Genomic DNA, 16038 nt, shown 5'->3' on the forward strand with positions numbered 1-16038 from the left:
CTCTCTTTGTTGCTTTTGTTTGCGATAAACACTATGCTCTCTCATGCTCGCTTGAAAGTATCTCCTAGATCCATCTGGTGGGCTATGAAGTTCCGAATAAGGTCCTTGTCCACATTCTCATACACATCCTCTTCCTCCTTGTCCTCCTCCTCCACGCAATCCTGCTGCATGGCGATTCTTTGCAAGAAGTAGTTACTTTTTTTCTCGTTCTTTCTTTCCGCCTCTATCTTGGGCTTACTTATGCGATATTCTTGCTGCGGCGTTCCACTGAGCACTGGCTGCGAAATTTGTGGTACCCCAGATTCTGGCACTTGGCTGAAATAATTGGTATAGCTTTCTTCCAAAGTGGGAAGATGTGGGTCCGAGCGCCGTCGAAGACCTTCTTTCGCTGTATATGTGTTGGGACTGCTCAGTATCAATGTAGCTGGATCTATAGTCCTCCCTAGTCTCTGCTGAGGGAGAATGCTTTGTTGGGCTTCCGGAGCCTCTGGTTTCATCTTCACATTTTCAGGATCTGAACCTCTTAGCGTTTTGGCCTTCACAACATGCTCTGGCCATGTGCACTGCAACTCATTAGTGTGGCAGTTTCGACACTGAGGATACAGCGACTCGTCACATTTCTTCTTGCGCCTTCGGCACGTAAAGCAGCCGTTTCGAGACCGCTTTCGAGACGGTTTGTCCATATCAGCAGGTAGCTTTGGGAGTGGTTTCGAAAAGAAATCTTTTCCTGGTGAAGTATTGCCTAAAGCGGCAAGTGCACACCGCGCTTAATTCTGAAAAAGAGTCAGACCATCCACCACGGCCGATTAGACCGAAGATCAGCAGCGAATAATTTTGAGTGTTTGCTGAAGATAACATGTCGAGTTTGCAAGGCTTTTCATTTTGGGCGATAACTGTGGGTTCTGTTGTGAAATTGTGGATGGCTGCGAAATCTTGTAAGTGGTATGGGGAGGGACTTGACGTTGCAATGAAGTAAAGGCCGGATTAATGAGATTAAAAAGCCCAATCGAAAACTTATGTCTGGATTTGAGCAAGATAATTCAGATCTGACTTGAGTTCTTTTAATAGTTCTAGTTCAAGACAACTTGATTGAGTCACCCAGCGCTGTGGTACCCATAAATTTTCGAAGATCTTCGTCAGCAAAGTAAACAAGCTGCCAAACTAGTCTCAATCTATTTTGTATTACCCCAAAACCTTCCTTATCGCTTAGTACGAATCGGAACCTTTGGTCTCAGCCAAAATCGCGCCTAACAATTTCTAGCTACCAGATCACCAATTAGCATGGACAAGAGAAAAGGGCTGACGACGTCCATAACGTCGCAAGCTTCGTCCACAATGCTGAACTCCAGCGTTTCTACTACGCAGAAATTGATAGAGTTCTCCGTGGACGACGTTTTCGCTCGTTACACAGTGCCTCAAGTCCAGAAACTTCATAAAGACTACCATCAAGACATTACCAAGGCCAAAGATGAGCTTCACCTATTGGTGGGTGGCAAATACAGAGACTTAATAAAAATTGCCGAAGAAATTGACACCATGAGCACAACGGCGTACAAGTTGGACAATACGTTGGCTGATTTGTCTTTCAAGTCTTCTAACTACATCACATTTGGCAACAACAAGTTCTCCAAGTTTGACTCCGTTGTCAGAAAGGAGAATGTTCAGAAAGCTCGCCAGGCTTCTCAAATGACTATCTTGAACAACGTGATCAACAACGAACTCATTGGTTATGATTTGAAACTCCAGACAGACTCGCTCAGAAGAACCCAATACTTGGTCCACTTGGCCAAGATATACTACACAATTGAGAAGCTCTTTGCTGATATAATTCCTTCAAATGACCACAAGGCCACGAGCTATAAGAAGCTCAAAGACAACTTTGTGTCATACCTTGAGAGAAAGCTAGCCCGCTACACATTCACAGGGGACTCTTTGAGCAATACAAGCGGCATTCGTAACGTGGATGATATAATACAGAAGACCCAGAACAATCAATGGCTTGAAGATGAGACATTCGATTTTCTCAGTGAAGAGCAAGATGACGAATATTATCAGTACTCAGATCTGGACTCCAAGACAGATTCAATTTCGAACGCTTCCAGTGTTCCGATCGTTAACTACATCCTTGCATACATTATCGTGAACCATGACGGGGAGGCCACGAATTCATTGCTGTCAATAACTTCAAAGATCGTCGATCTTAGAACCACTCATTTACAATCACTCGCCAAGGATGCCTCTAACCACCCACAGGTCTCCAACACAAATTTCTATAAGCTTTTTCGCTTCATTGAATCCACCGCCGTGTGCGTAAATGAATATCTTGCTAATGATGGAGAGCTTAAAACAAGGCTAAAGTCATTGAAAGCATGGAAAGCGTCTCAATTGATTGGGTTCCACAGCTGGTTTGAAAACGACGACATCAGGTTTGACATCAACATGGAACTGTCCGGATCACTGAGCTTTGAAGAGTCACTTCTGCCGTATTACAACAACAGCGGTCTCCTACTTCACAACTTCATCAGCGAGTTGTATCAAGCTTCGACGACAAGCGATGACACTGCTGCTTCAATAAAGGTTATCCTTTCCGTTCTCTATAACTTTTTGTCCGGAGCTAGCAAATTGCAAGCCTTGGCACATTACGAAGAAAGCAAATGCTACACCTCCGAGACTGTATTTACAGAGAAACTCATCTCAAGCATCATTTCATCAGCATTTGAGCATGTCGAAAAAGCATCACAATCACATTTGCATAACCTCACAGAAGGTGATTCCTCCGTTTTACTGTCGTTGAACAGCCTGATTCGAGAAACAAACCTTGACTCCTGTCACGATAACGATTTTTTCTCGAATGAAATTATAAGCTCGATGGAGGAGGATATAGAAACTTACTTGGGAAATGTTCTGCGTCTTGCATCATTGACTTCCACAAAATCCGAGCACAGCCTTTCATCATGGTTACTGGCGATGAGGTCAATTCTCTTAGAGACCAAAATTCAAGAAGATAACATCATAAAGAAAATTGGAAATGTACTCAAGAGGTCGAGCGAAGGCTCTTCCATAAAGAGGCAAGCATCTTCGTTCTCAAATAAACTTCATGGGATCTACCAGTCAATCATCAAAGATCTTGGAATCCAATTGGATGTCTTTGTCAGTGGACTTGCAGGAGAGCTTGCTAGTGACGGAAATGAAGAAAAGGATCTCGTTTTTGGTGTTCTCAGCTATGTCCTTGAGGTGAAACAATTTATTCAGAAAACTCTCAAGAGTGATTCAAAATCAATCGTCAAGAAAATTGACGATCTTTTGCACGAACTTTACGACCATATATTGAAATCTGCTCTCAACTCCAAATTTGGAGACAAGACTGTCGAGGAGAGCCTCGCTGCCACCATACGGCCATCATCGACGATCCAAGACACTGACTTGTCTAGAAGGGCAGACACACCAGTGCATTCAATTTTGTTTGGTCTTATGGAGGAGCTTCTTGATCTGGATCGGTTCGAGCAGCAAAGAGTGATTTCATTTTTCACGAACAAGGACACTGCTGAATTATTTTCATCACAAAAAAAGAAGCACATTTTACGAATCGTTGACGAAGTACTCACCGCTTCACATTCCAACTCAGGTAGCGATGAGAACGGCATTGGAAAGATCCCAACAGCACAAGCTGAGCAGCTCCTCGTCAATATACTTTTCGTGCTTAACTTCACACAGACCCTGACCATCAAGTCTAATGATGAAATCCTCCAACCTTACTTGCAGAAAGTCAATGGTGTCGCAGAGCTGGACATTGAGCTCTCAGTAGTTGAAAACATTGCAAGAGGAGTCAGTGAACAGTACAAGGCTACAAAAGACATGTTTCTCCCGTTGCTGGCGTTTTAATGTCTATAGATACTAATACAAATAAATTTTTGCCCCTGCATCAGCCATCTCCTTAAGCACTTGAGTGGTTTCTTGGATGTGCCATATGTTCTGGAGTTTTTGGTCGAGGTAAGAGTTATCAACGAGAACAATTTTCACTTCTTCTTTCTTCAATCCCAGCTCCTCAGCACTAAGCACCTTCGCAAGTCTACCTGGTGTACAGCAAAGGACACGGGACCAGGTTGTGGAAACGAGTTTGAGGTCAACATGTAGCTTATTCTTGTTAATAAGCTTGAGGGAAGAGCCTGGAATGTCTCGAAGAGCACGATGGACATCACATGCTCTGATGGCGGACATGGACATGATAGCAATGAACTTTCTTTCCTGGTTGGTATCCCCTTCCTCGGTGTCTTTGGCGCCCTTGGACTTCTTGTTCTTCTTGTTCTTGGTGTTTTTCTTTCCTGGTGTAGTTGAAGGGAGCATGTTGCCAAACCTGTTGTCGATAAACTTGGACAAGTTGTCAAGCGTACGGGGTTCATCGAACTCAGATGACGATCTGAAGTCTGCTTTCTTGAGGTAGAGCTCAGACAACTCCAAGGCCGAGAGTTCTGTGTTCCTCTTACGGATAACATCGTTCACATAATCACAGATGACTTCAGGCGAAGACTCAGTAGAGAGTTTCTTCTTCTTTTCAATGTCCATATCCATCTTGAGCTTCTTCTTCTCTTGCAATTTGGGATTCTTGGTTCTCTTCTTGGAGTTCTCTTTTGGTGAAGTCTCATCTTCAGAACCGTCCTCAGCCACTTCGGCAGTTTCGACCTGAGGGACAGTCTCTGTGTCAGAAAAGTCAACCTCGTATTCTAGTCCGTCATCTAGTTCATCACCTGCCATTGTGTATACTCTTTTCTGTGTATCTGAGATGAGCTTATCAGATCTACAAAAGGTCTGCGCGAAATGAGATGAGTATAGTACCAAGCATGTTATCTCGAGCGGCACGTCTAATAGTGCCCAGAAGGGGCATCTCGTTAAATGCTGAGCTCTCTAGGAAACTAGAAACTGCTCAGCACCACCCTGTTATTGTTGTTGGTGGTGGTCATGCTGGATGTGAAGCTGCCACTGGATCAGCTCGTGCTGGATCGCCCACCACATTAATAACTCCACAAATCAGCAAAATAGGCACGGCCTCATGTAACCCATCTATGGGTGGAATCGGAAAAGGAACTTTGCTTCGAGAGGTCGATGCTCTCGATGGTGTGGCACCAAAAGTCACGGACAAGTCTGGTATCCACTTCACGGTCTTGAATGCCTCCAAGGGAGCTGCAGTTCAGGGGCCAAGGGCACAAATCGATAGAGACATATATCTTAAGGAGATGCAGAAGGTGATATTGAACTACAAAAACTTGAGTGTTTTGGAAGGCTCAGTGGAAGATATCATCATCGCTCCATCCGATCAGAGTAACGATTTTCAGGGCAGAACGTACGGAACGGTCAGAGGAGTTTGTCTCAATGATGGAAGAGTGTTACGGTGCGAGAATATCGTTATCACAACGGGAACTTTTCTCGGCGGAGAGATCCACATTGGCATGGAGCTGTATCCATCAGGAAGAATGGGAGAAGATGCAACTTTTGGCTTATCCAAGACTTTGAGAGATGCTGGATTCAACCTAGGCAGATTGAAGACAGGAACGCCACCAAGACTCTCATCCAAGACGATTGACTACACCAACTTGTTGCCTCAGAAGTCAGACTACCCTCCCCAGCCAATGTCTTTCATGACAAACGAAGTCGCTCTCCAAGACCAGCTTGTCCAGTGTCACCAAACATTTACAAATGAAGCATTTCATGAACTTGTGGCCAAGAACCTTGACAAGACTATCCACATCAGGGAGACCGTCAAGGGCCCCGCTACTGCCCTTCCATCGAATCGAAAATTATCAGATTCCCTCAGAAAACCTCACACGTCGTCTGGCTCGAGCCTGAAGGCTTAGATACCGACATTGTATACCCTAACGGTATTTCTTGCACATTGCCTGCCGACCTTCAAGAACAAATGGTCAGGTTGCTACCAGGCTGCTCCAACGTCACCATGACGCAACCAGGTTACGGCGTTGAGTATGACTATGTCGATCCTAGAGAATTGAAGAGGACACTTGAAACAAAGTTAGTGAATGGGTTGTACCTTGCCGGACAGATCAACGGTACTACAGGGTATGAAGAGGCTGCTGCCCAAGGCTGTGTTGCTGGTATCAACGCTGGCCTTGCTCTGGCAAATAAGCCTCCTTTGGAGCTTTTTAGATCTGATGGCTACACTGGTGTGGTTATTGATGATTTGATCACTAAGGGCGTGGAGGAGCCATACAGAATGTTTACCTCTCGTTCAGAGTTCCGTTTCACTATGCGTGCTGACAATGCTGATCAAAGACTTACCGAGAAGGGTCACCATGCTGGTGTTGTTGGTGAGGAGAGATACAACCATTTCAAGAAGGAGATCGGTCAGTTCAACAATATAAGGTCCTTCTTGAAAGATATCGACTTGTCTGGTGCTCGTTGGACACCAGTGCTCGGTGACCTCGCAGACAAAGTCAACAAGAAGACTATGGTAGATGGCTGGAAGCTTTTGTCTTACCATGACATCACCCTTGATGTGATTCTTCCACGCCTTTACAAGGTCCTTCTTGACAAGGAGCTTCCGCAAGATTTTTACGACTTGTCAAGATGGCAAAAACAAAGGATTGATGTCGAAAGTCGATATGAGCCGTGGCTCAAGCGGGAAGAACGTCATATTCGTGCATTTGAAGCAGATGAGAATTTGCTTCTTCCAGAAAATTATTTATACACCAACACCGGCAAACTCAAGCTCTCAAATGAAGCGTGTCTGATGTTGAATACGGTGCAACCAAAAACAATTGGTCAGGCTAGGAGGATACAGGGTGTTACACCAGCGGCAATTTTTGAACTTTATAAATTAGTGCACCAGAAGCAGGCTCGTTTAAATAAGGAGAGTACAGCCGCTTCGGAAGTGCAAGTGTAAATAGAACTGAGTTTAATTAATAGTCGTCATCATTGTCATCAAGCGAGACCTCTGTTTCAGAGTGAGATTCCAGTTTTTGGGCTCCACCGAAGGAAACAGATTCTCGAGTAAAGTCTTCATCATTGTCCGCACCAACTTCCCTGATATTCGTTCGCTTGAGTTTCTTGATAGTAGATTGCTGCAAGCTGTTGTCTAACGATACGAGAGTTTCCAATGGGAATAGGTCATGAGCAAGTTTCGCTACCCGATTCATCTCGGACGTGGAAGATGTGGGTATCTTGACTCGGTTGAGGTATAATACAGCGTCTTGAATAGAAATTTTGTCAGAGCCTCGATGTTCTGCGTAGGCTTTCAAAGTTGACATGGTTTGCTGAAGAAAGTCATTTGAACTTCTGAGCACCACCTGCAATAGAGCAGGCGAGATACGGTTCAATTTAGATTTCTTCTTCGCAGGTCCTGATGCGCCAGGCAAATGACTGACTGTACTCACCATGCCCTTCAACAAATATTTAGAAATAGGCAAGTTGTTGGACGAGCGGACGCGTTTCTTGCCACTTCCGACAGTGATTCGCCGAGTTGTCGATGGTTGTGGTGGTATGTTTTCCGAATTGAGCTCATCGTCAGTGAGTGAAAGTCCAGGTTGAAGTTGAAGGGCTGGGTTAGTGTCTATATCATCATTGTCAATTGTGAAATGCCCCAGAATAAGGCCTTGGTCGGAAGAGGGATGCTGAGGGATATCATCAAGATCGTCCTGAAAGTTCATGTCTTGTGGTGAATCGATTTTCTCGGGTATCGCCAGCATGGAGTCAAGCTGAGATGCATCGAAGCGGTTGGCATCATCGTATTCGTAGGATTCGTATTCGGGAGTCTTTTGCAAGTCCAACGAAGGACGGTGAGTTCTTCTTGGCATTGTAAGTTCCGGCGCTCTATAGTCACCTTCGCTAGACTCTTCGGAGTCGGTGTGGATAGCGTTGTCGTTTACGGCAAGTGGCTCGGCCAACCTGATGTTCAACTCGTTTGGAGACTGTTGGTTGTCAGTGAACTCCGGTAGCCCCTGGATAGTATTTTCAATGACAAACTTGGATGTGGAAATTATATCGTTGACGCCTCGGATATCCTCGACTTCGCTTGGGGTTTCATGCTCAAACATCGATGACCGCTTTCTGCTTTCCAAGATGCGTTCGAGGTAGGACTTGAAGGCGGGTTTGTTCTCCTTGGATGTATCCTTCGGAGTTGCAACAGGGGAGGCGCTTTGGGCTACCGTTAGTGGAGGCGACTTCATGGCATCGTCCGACGGTAGAGGCAAGGAGTAGTCAAACTCGCTATAATGAGCACGGTCTTGAGGGCTGAGTGAATGAAGGCGGTGTTCGTAATCGAGCGCTTGAAAAACCTTCTCGCTTTCATACTCGGGCGACGGGTTCTGTTGGTCATGTATTAGTGCTCGGGAGAAAGTTCGGAGGAAGTCTTTGGTGATGGGCCCATGGTACCCAGAAACGTAGGTGGCGCCGGTAGAGGAGCGTCTTCTTCTCCTCACCGTGAGGTGGTCACTTAAGCGACGCGGCTGAGGCGTCGATAGAACAGACTCGTGTCTGGACTGGAGACCCAGTGATCGTCTAGACAGCTGAAGCAGGGACGGTTTGGTGGATTTGGCGGATTTCTGGAAATACGTTGGCGGGCGACCAAGCACCAGAGTAAGGTCGTCAGGCGGTAGAGCCACGAAACTAAGTCTCGAGCGGGAGCTCAGTGGAACCAGCAAAGATGTGTTTGTGGGAGGTCTGGTTCGTAGGGGAGTAGAAGGTTCGGTACGAGCATGCTGCTGCTCCCTGGGCGGCGGCAGAGGCATTGTGTGGATGGAAAAGTGGCGCTGGGGCGGTACTTAAAGGCTTGGGTTCGGAACAAGGGAATTAGAATATGTGGTTGGAACGCATATGTGATGAGACAGTATGTTTTTATTAGGGCAACGACGTGCAGTGCTGTTGATGTCTCACTCGCATGGCGCATGGATACGAGAATGCCAGGGGTCCGATCAAGCATTTTGCGTTTCACTTTATTTTTTTTCGGCCTACGGCGAGTTATTTTTGCATTCTTGCCCCCGATTTAAATTCTCGGGTGCTTTATCTTGATGTTTTAGTTTGGAACTTGGATCGTCCAATGTCTTAGTCTGGGGTGTGCTGTGTGCATGGACATCGGTTATCTCGGAAGCTCCTAGGTATTGGCGTCGAATTCACATTTACAAAAAGGTTTCGAATTTTTCGGGGCAGTGGAGCAACATTCGAAACCCAGTAGGCCTAGGTCAGCCCAAGTTGCCATTGTACTGCCAAGCGAGATTTACGCCCACCAAGCCTCTGCAAATCAGGAAATGGTGCCATGAGGTGTGGCAGCTGTGGAGCGGAGTTTCTGAGTCTACTAATAGTGTGGAGCGAATGATTGTATTTTTACTCACGGAATTGTCGAACTTCTCTAATACTCATGATATCAAAGAAAAGATATCCAGCTGCGGACCAAAATCACGGAATGTGAAGCCTCAGGGACTACCAGACGTAGTTGATGTACGGTGTCCTTCAGCAAGCCTCAGATTTTCAGTCCAGTGTCGGCCGAATCGGCCGTGCCAGAGCAGTCGGAAATGGTTGCAAAATTCATGCATCTCAACGACTATCCCACGAACCTTCCCATCCTTCTTTATAATGGTTACGCTTGTAAGCACTGCAAAGAAAAGCCAGCCAGATGGACTTTGTCAAGGGCATAGCTCTAGGACGATCCACTCTGCCGTTATTGAGATTATAATACCGATCTCTCTTATCGCAACTCCTGTTTCTCCGGGGTGCCAGCTTCAATGCTTCGTAGTGGCCTCGCTGATCACATTCCCTCTTTCTTGCCTCACTATGCTTATGATTCAAAGTCTGGAATCTATCTCTCTTATCGCAGCTTCTTTTCCGCGGTGGGGGAGTCCAGTGTCCCTCTTAACGCCGTAGGTCTTCTCAGCCATGGTTCATGGACGTTGTGGTACTTACAGCGGTGCAATTAAGCCATTTATAAGCTTCACTCTCTTGGATTAACAATTCTCGTCCATCAGTTTGTGCGACCTTATTTGCCTAGAGGGACAATGGGCTTGTCGTCTCGATATCAATTCTTGGCATTGCACTATGAAGTTTTCCGTTCTTTTCAGGCTTCTAGGGGCTTGGGACATGGGGCTTCCGAACTCGAGTATTCTACAAAATATTCGGGTGGCTTGAAATCTTTTTTATTTTTTCGTCTTCCTTGCCCTTCTTCCCTATCTTCCGATCATAGGGTCCACCGTAAATGCACCTCTGCGGAGAGTTTGTCACAGATCCGCGATATGGCCATATACTTGCCTCAGATTTCTTGACCTTACCTACTCCAATTTAGTTCAGTACGGGCGAACCCAACTTTTCTTGGTGAATTTTGAAAAAAGGCAAATTTTCAGCATGATCACTGTCGTCGGGTGAAGCGCTATCTAGTCCTAGGCGCACCAAGACACCGCGATTGCTACTAAATCGCAATAATCAACTCTTCAGGACCCACCAATGGAAGCGCCATCTCATGGAGACAGCCTTTTGACGGCCTTGGTGGCCGGCTGCTCTTCTGCTGCATTTGCTGCATTTGCTACGTTCCCGCTTGATTTCATCAAGACCATGCATCAATTGGATAACACTTCTCAGTTGAACAAATTCAACGCTCCAGGCTTTCAACCGTCCTCGATTGTTCAGATCATGAAGGGTAGCAGTGCTCTTGTCACTGGTAATGTTCTCAAGAACTTCACTCGCCTTTTATCGTATAACTGGGCCTCCAACTTCATGGCGATGGATACAAGAAACGATACAAAAAAGACCAGTGCTCCAAGAGTGGTGATTGCTGGTGCCATGAGTGCTACAATGGAGACCGTTTTGATCATTCCGACTGAAAGAGTCAAGATCACGATGATCCAAAATCAAATTTTGGCCAATGAGAAGGCCCTCTTTCCCGATCAGTCAATTGATATCACAGGTATCGATAAGCACCACAAGCTGGTTCAGAGCATTTTTTCTAGACAGTATGTTTCGCCACATGCCTACTATACCAGTGGTTTAGTCTCCCAGCTCAAGTCAGGAAAGTCTGGTCAGAAATTTCTGTCCACCCATCACCTCAAACCCTCGGCCACAGATGCTCTCAAGATGGAGTTTAACAAGACCCCTGCATTGACTCTTCTCGGAACAATTCGTCAAATGTACGCTCTTCAAGGTGTTAGGGGCTTTTTCACGGGTTCATTTATCACATTTGCACGCCAGATGGGCTCCTCGGCCGCCTGGTTCTCCACATATAACGCTACTAGACAGTTGGTTGATCCACACAACAAACCTGATGAACAGAATTGGTTCAGGTTCCAGCATTCGGCATGGCAGCTGATTGGTCTTCACTGTATCTCAGCGGCTGCTGTCATTGCTCTTACCCAACCACTTGATGTGGTGAAGACGAACATCCAATCCAAAAACGGCAGCATGTTGTTCAAAGACTCGCTCTCTACAGCCTACAAGTTAGTACTCAAGAAGGGCTTCAAATGTTTGTTCTCAGGTGCCGTGCCTCGTGGTATAAAGATTGGTATCAACGGAAGCATCACAGCATTCTTCTATGGCTGGATTGACAATGGTATCAACACTCTTGCTACCAAAACCGTCTTTACTGATTAGTTCATGCATTTTCGATATAGACAGGCAACAAAAGCTCGCCGCTCTTGTGTTTAACGGCGTTGAAGCTCTTTGCCAATAGAGACCCAGCTGAGCTTGGCTGGCTGAAGGCGACCTGACTGGGGTTGAGTTGAAGCCCATGTATCAGGTAGTTGCATACTGCCTGTAACAAGTGCTTTCCAAGCCCAAATCGGCGCCATTTCGGGGCAATCCAGATTCTGGAGATCCCAATAATGATATTTTTATTGACTTGACGCGGCACAATCTCCTGTGTTTGGTAGATCATCCATCTGCCTTGCAGCTGGACGTCAACTATCGGCTCTGTCACGCAGACTCCGATCGCAATGCCTTTTATAAGCAAAACAAACGCATACCCTGAACATGACCCCTTTTTACGGTTTCGCCATGCATTGCTAGCAGCAGAGGCACCAAGCTCTTTATTGACAAATTCAAGTAGCTTCTCTACTCGCGTAACCTGAGCAGCCTGTTTCTCATCAGCCCGGATAATCTCCGCATCAATTTCCTCCAATTTGGCTTTTAATCGAATTCTTTTGATCGCCTCGGTTTTGGTCGTCCACTTGACACCATTGACGAAGCTCAGGTGGTACTTTTGGTGGATGTCTTTGTCCTGCTTGATGTACGCGTAGTACGTCATTCCACATAGCTTACAAGCCGAGGGACCAGAAGCTTTGGAGGAAGGAATATTCAAGACACTTTGACTTTTCCTCGATTTCTCATTTCCAGCCATATAAGCACATTGAGCTTTAAGATGAAGGTGGTGCTATGAGACGATGCAACGAGGTGGTGCAGGAAAAAACCCCGGGCCCCAGATTCCAGATATTCCCCGGAGAAATTCGCCTCATCTTCACCACAATGTCATCCAAGTACGCCAACCTCCTTCCTGTAAACGGACACTGGAAACAGCAAATTACTGATTTCTTAACTGAAGATGTTCCGTCCTTCGATTACGGAGCCTTCGTGGTCGGTGACAAACAAGAGACAGCTTCATTATACATGAAAGCGGAGGGATTGATCAGTGGAGTTCCTTTTGCTGCTGAAGTATTCAAGCAATGTGAGCTCGAAGTTGAATGGCATCACCAGGAGGGCGAATATGTCACTCCAAAGAAGTTGGCCGAGCTGAAGGGCAAGATTGTTGTTGCAACCGTGAAAGGTCCAGCCAACAAGATCCTTCTTGCCGAGAGAACGGCCCTCAATTTGTTGGCTAGATCTTCTGGTATTGCTACCCAGTCTTATGTGACCAAGAAACTTGCAGACGAATCTGGCTACCAGGGTTTAATCGCTGGTACGAGAAAGACTACCCCAGGTCTCAGACAGCTTGAAAAATACTCCATGCTCGTGGGTGGAGTGGACCCACACAGATACGACCTCAGCTCGATGGTCATGCTTAAAGATAACCACATTGCATCTACCGGCAGTATTACAGAAGCCGTCAAGAGCGCCAGATCAGTTTGTGGGTTCGCAGTGAAGGTCGAGGTTGAAGTGAGCACTGAGACTGATGCCAAAGAGGCCATTGATGCTGGAGCCGACGTGATTATGTTGGATAATTTCAGTGGTCCAGAGTTGCAGAAGGTGGCACAGAGCTTGAAGAAACATTACCAGGGCTCTAACAAGAGTTTCTTATTGGAATGCTCAGGCGGTTTGACATTGCAGAATTTAAGTACTTACTTGTGCAATGACATCGATATCTACTCGACGTCCTCGATCCACCAGGGATGCAAGATCGTCGACTTTTCCTTGAAAATCAATGCTTAACGAATCGACGATATGCTTTTTAGCTCGATGCTCTCGAAACCAGTGTTGAACCCCAAAACCTCATTTACATTATCTAGAATCTTAGACGTTGTAGGATCAAATTCAACGAGATTCTCCTCGTCCGCCTCCTCAATTGAGACTCCTTCGAGTGAGTCAGCATGACGTAGGGTCGATGGTAGTTCACCAAATGAGTGATTGTTCAACAGTATTCCTGAGACGCTTGTAAATCCCGACGCCGTGCTCTGATTCTTGTAAGCTTTTTCAAGCGGTGGTTCCTGAGTAATCAGAGTATGCAATTTTTTGCCCAAACATTTCACAGCACGGATGTGGGAGTCCTTTCCATCCTGGTGATTAGCCAATACGATGATTCGAACCACAAAGCACTTCAATAAGCCGTCTCCTCTGACACCATTGAAGACAATATGTGACCAGCCCACAGGTTTTTCTAGCTTCACCACGCAAACATCGGTCAAGTCCCACATCGAGCCTCCGGCCATGACCTTGATTTTCAGTGGGGTATACGACTCATCCAACTGGTAATTGGTGAAAATGCAAATACGCTCCAAAGACACCTTCTTGGAGAATTGAAGGGTAATAGAGTGTGGATGGCTAAGCTGGCCCCCATCATTGGTCTGGTGTTCCATGTTGTTTCCCGAACTTCCGTCGGATTGCCAATATAGATCTGGGGTGTCGGCTCTTAATTGAGAAATACCAAAGCCCTTCTTGAATGACGAGAGCTTCCATGTGGCGAGCGGCAGAAGATCTAGGAGCTGGAGTTCTTCAAGATCTTTTTGGCCATTCTTATAATATGTCTGCTGCTGTTGTTCTAGCGATGGAGGCTCGTGAGACATCTCAGCCTGGCTGTTGTCCTGATACGCCTCTTGCTCAGCTGACTGGACATTATGATCTAGAACATCGTCATAGCTGTCAAATGGCATGCTAGACTAGTATGGTGCTAAAGATTAGGATGAGAATGAGATCAGATCAAGAGGGTGTACTGCAACGCGGGCCTACATCTTGCATGAGCTATCGGAGTTTCCCAATAATAAATGTGCAATGTGAGTATATACGATGAACTAGAGTTCAATTTCGGTTTGCTTGTCCGAGGTCTTCTCGTCACCCTTCTTGTCCGCCTCGTCTTCTGCCTTGCTCTCCTCAGGCTGTGCTTCAACGGCCTCAACGGTCTCCTCGCTTTTTGGAGCTTCTTGCTTGGGAGATGGCTTATCTTCACTCTTCGAGCTGTCGTCAATCAATGTTTCCTTGGGAAGCTCGACAGAACTTTCCAAGTTGACAAGCTTGCTGGTCGAGGCATTCTTCGAAGGAGAACCCTCAGGGCGACCCATAGGCTGCTTTCTGGGCACTCTTTGAGGCGTAAATGCGGTTTGAAACTTCTCAGCGTTGGGGATGCTGTATCTCTTCAAAGCTCTTCTCTTCAATGCTTCAATGTAAGAGATTTTGCCCTTGAGCTCAGTACCAAACTCGCTGCCGTCGCGGTCCAAGAATGTAAGATCTCCATTTCCCTCATCCTCGTCTCCAATCATGTAGTCGTCGTTTTGTGCGCTGTCCAAGAATCCGTTGTCAGTGTTGGACTCGGATTGGTCAATCTCGTAGTTGCCCAACTCCAAGTCGGTGATGAACTGGAACAAGAACTCTTGCAAACTCGTGGCAACGACGATCTTGGTGTCGAAATCACGACCGTACAAGATGATCTGGCCACGCAAGCCGGCTGGACCTGGAGCCAAATCAAGACCAATCAAGTTACCGCATGGGTCTTTGACAAGGGGGACCCATCCACGGTGGATATAGTAAGACTGGACCGCATTGATAGGCACAGATTTCTGGTGTGCAAGGAAGTTGTTCAACTGTTTTTCGTTGTTGGAGAAAGAAGCCGATGTTGACTCCTCGGGCAATTTTTTCCGCTGGTTTACGGCCACGACTTGTTTCTCGATTCTCTCGGCGACTTTGGCCCAGACCGCGTACTCCTCCATGATGCTCTCAATATCCAAAAGACTCAAACCCATGATTAAACCTGTTGGCTTGCCGCCACGGAACTGACCGTCGTGGATCTTGAAGAACTGACGCACCTCAACAGGCAAAGGACCAATAGCCAAGTCTCTCTCAAACTCGTTCAAGTCTGCTGTCGAGGCACCGTCGTTCAAGCTATCTTCCAACTCGGGGTATTCCTCCTCCAACCACTTCTCTATCCTATCCCACAAGGAATCGATAGAGGGCAAAGGAGGGAGACCTTCCCTGTTCAACGTTTGCATTTGAACATCACTTGACTGGTTGATCAAGTTGGTCAGCAGCGACCTCAAACCTGGTCTGTATCCAGCCACGTTGGTAGTTGAAGCTGTACGCGAACCCACGAGAGAATGGCTCAGTGAGTTGTTCAAATCAGCTAGTCTGGCTGTCAGCGACGTGGGATCGATTGAACCTCCCGCGGTGGAATTCTTGTAGGGAGAGCCGTAACTAGCATAGTGGTCGTCTGTGGTGACTGAGTGCCAAAAGGACTTGACGTTATCGAGGAAGCCCATTGTATTTTATCGTTGACTGGGTATGACTTCGGAAAATACTCGGTAATGTGTGTTAACGGCTTCGGCGGTGATACGTTATTTGTGATTCTCGCGGTGCTACTTGATTTTTGCATGAATACGGCCAGGTACTCTATGCACGCCAATGTTTTCGCAGCCA

General features: G+C 46.4%; 9 protein-coding genes across 9 annotated transcripts; 4 read left to right on the plus strand and 5 right to left on the minus strand. All coding sequences in view use genetic code 12, as the record gives it.

Annotated features, from left to right (window-relative positions):
• Positions 1 to 41: 41 nt before the first annotated feature.
• ZCF4 (Zcf4p) lies at positions 42 to 683 on the minus strand (the record flags this gene model as incomplete). Its single annotated transcript, XM_025478644.1, has 1 exon — positions 42 to 683. The coding sequence occupies one exon, from the start codon at positions 681 to 683 to the stop codon at positions 42 to 44; it is 642 nt and encodes a 213-aa protein (XP_025338117.1).
• Positions 684 to 1335: 652 nt separating this feature from the next.
• On the plus strand, positions 1336 to 3882 carry CXQ87_000059 (uncharacterized protein; the record flags this gene model as incomplete). The annotated part of the gene is made up of 1 exon (XM_025478645.1): positions 1336 to 3882. One exon carries the CDS (start codon positions 1336 to 1338, stop codon positions 3880 to 3882), a length of 2547 nt encoding a protein of 848 aa, XP_025338118.1.
• A 187-nt stretch (positions 3883 to 4069) lies between these two features.
• On the minus strand, positions 4070 to 4752 carry CXQ87_000060 (uncharacterized protein; the record flags this gene model as incomplete). Its single annotated transcript, XM_025478646.1, has 2 exons — positions 4070 to 4073; positions 4100 to 4752. 2 exons carry the CDS (start codon positions 4750 to 4752, stop codon positions 4070 to 4072), a joined length of 657 nt encoding a protein of 218 aa, XP_025338119.1.
• Positions 4753 to 4838: 86 nt separating this feature from the next.
• Positions 4839 to 6830, plus strand: MTO1 (tRNA modification protein; the record flags this gene model as incomplete). The annotated part of the gene is made up of 3 exons (XM_025478647.1): positions 4839 to 5753; positions 5810 to 6732; positions 6776 to 6830. The coding sequence occupies 3 exons, from the start codon at positions 4839 to 4841 to the stop codon at positions 6828 to 6830; spliced, it is 1893 nt and encodes a 630-aa protein (XP_025338120.1).
• Positions 6831 to 6908: 78 nt separating this feature from the next.
• Positions 6909 to 8735, minus strand: CXQ87_000062 (uncharacterized protein; the record flags this gene model as incomplete). The annotated part of the gene is made up of 1 exon (XM_025478648.1): positions 6909 to 8735. One exon carries the CDS (start codon positions 8733 to 8735, stop codon positions 6909 to 6911), a length of 1827 nt encoding a protein of 608 aa, XP_025338121.1.
• A 1702-nt stretch (positions 8736 to 10437) lies between these two features.
• On the plus strand, positions 10438 to 11577 carry CXQ87_000063 (uncharacterized protein; the record flags this gene model as incomplete). The annotated part of the gene is made up of 1 exon (XM_025478649.1): positions 10438 to 11577. The coding sequence occupies one exon, from the start codon at positions 10438 to 10440 to the stop codon at positions 11575 to 11577; it is 1140 nt and encodes a 379-aa protein (XP_025338122.1).
• Positions 11578 to 12447: 870 nt separating this feature from the next.
• CXQ87_000064 (nicotinate-nucleotide diphosphorylase (carboxylating)) lies at positions 12448 to 13347 on the plus strand (the record flags this gene model as incomplete). The annotated part of the gene is made up of 1 exon (XM_025478650.1): positions 12448 to 13347. The coding sequence occupies one exon, from the start codon at positions 12448 to 12450 to the stop codon at positions 13345 to 13347; it is 900 nt and encodes a 299-aa protein (XP_025338123.1).
• A 180-nt stretch (positions 13348 to 13527) lies between these two features.
• Positions 13528 to 14285, minus strand: CXQ87_000065 (anaphase promoting complex subunit; the record flags this gene model as incomplete). The annotated part of the gene is made up of 2 exons (XM_025478651.1): positions 13528 to 13558; positions 13582 to 14285. The coding sequence occupies 2 exons, from the start codon at positions 14283 to 14285 to the stop codon at positions 13528 to 13530; spliced, it is 735 nt and encodes a 244-aa protein (XP_025338124.1).
• A 138-nt stretch (positions 14286 to 14423) lies between these two features.
• Positions 14424 to 15881, minus strand: SMI1 (Smi1p; the record flags this gene model as incomplete). The annotated part of the gene is made up of 1 exon (XM_025478652.1): positions 14424 to 15881. One exon carries the CDS (start codon positions 15879 to 15881, stop codon positions 14424 to 14426), a length of 1458 nt encoding a protein of 485 aa, XP_025338125.1.
• Between the last annotated feature and the right edge of the window lie 157 nt (positions 15882 to 16038).

The sequence above is a fragment of the Candidozyma duobushaemuli genome, assembly GCF_002926085.2.
Source record: "Candidozyma duobushaemuli strain B09383 chromosome Unknown A_B09383, whole genome shotgun sequence".
Taxonomy (NCBI): domain Eukaryota; kingdom Fungi; phylum Ascomycota; class Pichiomycetes; order Serinales; family Metschnikowiaceae; genus Candidozyma; species Candidozyma duobushaemuli.